This window comes from Orycteropus afer, unplaced genomic scaffold, assembly GCF_000298275.1.
Source record: "Orycteropus afer afer isolate SDZICR_OR568_19922 unplaced genomic scaffold, OryAfe1.0 scaffold00364, whole genome shotgun sequence".
NCBI classification, from domain to species: domain Eukaryota; kingdom Metazoa; phylum Chordata; class Mammalia; order Tubulidentata; family Orycteropodidae; genus Orycteropus; species Orycteropus afer.
Genome location: NW_006921951.1, coordinates 1,775,733 through 1,778,160, shown reverse-complemented (window position 1 = coordinate 1,778,160; position 2,428 = coordinate 1,775,733). Strand labels below are relative to the sequence as shown.

The 2,428-nt window shown below is 36.2% G+C and overlaps 1 protein-coding gene across 1 annotated transcript in view; it reads right to left on the bottom strand.

The window, feature by feature from the left end:
* LOC103207316 (DExD/H-box helicase 60) overlaps nucleotides 1-2,428 on the bottom strand; it is a 218,360-nt gene that overhangs the window by 186,110 nt on the left and 29,822 nt on the right. Inside the window, 1 exon segment of the mRNA XM_007952893.2 lies at nucleotides 904-1,039. Coding sequence (XP_007951084.2) covers nucleotides 904-1,039 — 136 coding nt within the window.

Genomic DNA, 2,428 nt, shown 5'->3' with positions numbered 1-2,428 from the left:
GAGAGAGAGAGAGAGAGAGAGAGCTCTGGTAGCGTAGTGCCTAAGGCACTTGACTGCTAACCAGAAGGCTGGCAGTTCAAACCCACCAGCCACTACTACTCGGAAGGAAGAGATGGGGCAATCTACTTCCGTAGTGATACTGCCTCCGAAACCCAAGGAGGGGTCGCTATGAGTCGGGGCCGACTCGACGGCAAACAACAACAACAACAACATATATATATATAAAGAATATATAAGAATGCTTCAAATATACCCAATCAGTAACATTTCTCTTAAAGTGTGTTATAAGTGAATATTAAGAAAACACCAGAAAATTTATTCTAAAAATAATTCAAATGAAGGAAAAATAAATTGCCTAATTAAAAAAAAATTGCCACAGAGTCTTTTCTGACCCATAACAGCCCTACAGGACAGAGTAGAACTGCCCCATAATGTTTCCAAAGCTGTACTATTTACTGAAGTAGAGTGTCACATCTTTTTCCTGCAGAGTGACTGATGGGTTCCATCTGCAGACCTTTCAGTTAGGAACTGAGGGCATGGAATAAATATAAAAGTAGCTTTAACTTTGGGAAAAAAAAATCCTAAATATCTAATTGTAGTGGAATGATTATATTTATTAAAGACAATATTATGAAGAAATATTATGCATGATTTTATATGAAAATTTCAACGGTTAAATTATAAGATGCCAGATACTCAAATATGTTTTTTTTCTAAAAAATATTTTTGAATAATATTAGTGTAAAATGTTTTAAAATACTCACTCTGAATGAAACTAAACCAAAATTACATATTTATCTAAATGAAAGCGAGAGGAAGAAAGATGATTGCTGAGCTGTATGCTGGAATTTCCAATACTTTATAATATTTATTCTCTGAATAAAAGTATAATCATTGTGGTACCTTTAACAAGTTCGTTTTCACAGTAAAAAGCAATATTCTTCAGCAAAGGCTCATCATTTAAGTCAGAAAGATGAGTTAAATCCAAATCCTCAAAAATGTTTATATTACTTAGGATGAAAAATTCACACCATTGTTTCTGAAAATTAAAAAAAAAAATCTAAGTTATTGACAGCTTTCATATTAGCAATAAAGCATAGAATGACTTCATAGACTTCTAATCCAAGTGAAAGGTAAGCTGGCAGGGCTGTTTATTTCTTACTAATGTAATCCCAAACAGGTTGGGTACTGAGGAAAGTTTTATGGCTTAAAAGATTAAAGTATAAAATAAAATAAAAACGGAATAAAAAATGAATTTATTCTGAATCAAGGAGATCAGTATTTTAGTGTGTGTGTGTATATGTATATATATATATATATACACACACACCCACTGCTGTCGAGTTGTTTCCAACTCTTGGCGACTTCTCCTGGGTTTCCAAGGCAGTATCACTATGGAAGTAGATTGCTCAACCTTCCTTCCAAGGAATGGCTGGTGGGTTTGAACTGCCAGCCTTCTGGCACTTATATCTATGTATCTATCTATGTACCTATATAGGATATATATGTGTATATATATATATATATATATATACACACACACACACACACACACTCACACACACACACACACATATATATACACACTCACATACGTTGTTGTTCTTATGTGCTGCCGAGTTGGACCTGACTTATAGAGACCTTCCTTGGGTTTCCAAGGCAGTATCACTAACAGAAGTAGATTGCCCAACCTTCCGAGGACTGGCTGGTGGGTTTGAACTGCCAGCCTTCTGGTTAGCAGTCAAATGCCTTAGGCACTAAGCTACCAGAGCTTTTATATATATATTTTTTGTCCCTCATACTGTGAACCACAGATACTCTCTGATGGCGACAGGAAGATACCTGCTTTCAAATCTGCCTCTGTTCTTTACTTAGGTTTTGATGATTTCCAATTTTATTTTTAGGTAAAAATAGCATGTTTTAAAAAAGCAATTTTGAATGTTCAGAGATTTAGAAGATGCTGCATCCTTCAAATGCAAAGAATCGCATCCACCTACATTATGTGCACCTATCCTGTTTGTGATCATGAGGCTATACTCCTACCCAACAGCAGCAGAATGTCTTCACTGACTACACTTCAAAATTTAGAGAAGAGTTAAGTGAGCAACACCAGCTAATGAAAGCCTAGTCAATCTTTGAATCAATAATCGTGTATGGGAAGTTAAGTTGAGAGGGACAGAATCTACCAAGGTCTCATCATTGGTTGAGAGATGGTACAAGAAGCATTAATACCCCAGCATTGTAAATCAGGAAAAAACCTTCAGGCAGAGTCACAGGAATTTATGGTAAAACAAATAAATAAATAGCAGGAGTTATGTTGTTGTTGTTGTTAAGTGCCATAGAGTCGTTTCCGACTCATAGCGACCCCATGCACAGCAGAACGAAACACTGCCCGATCCCGCACCAGCCCCACAATCCCTGCTATACT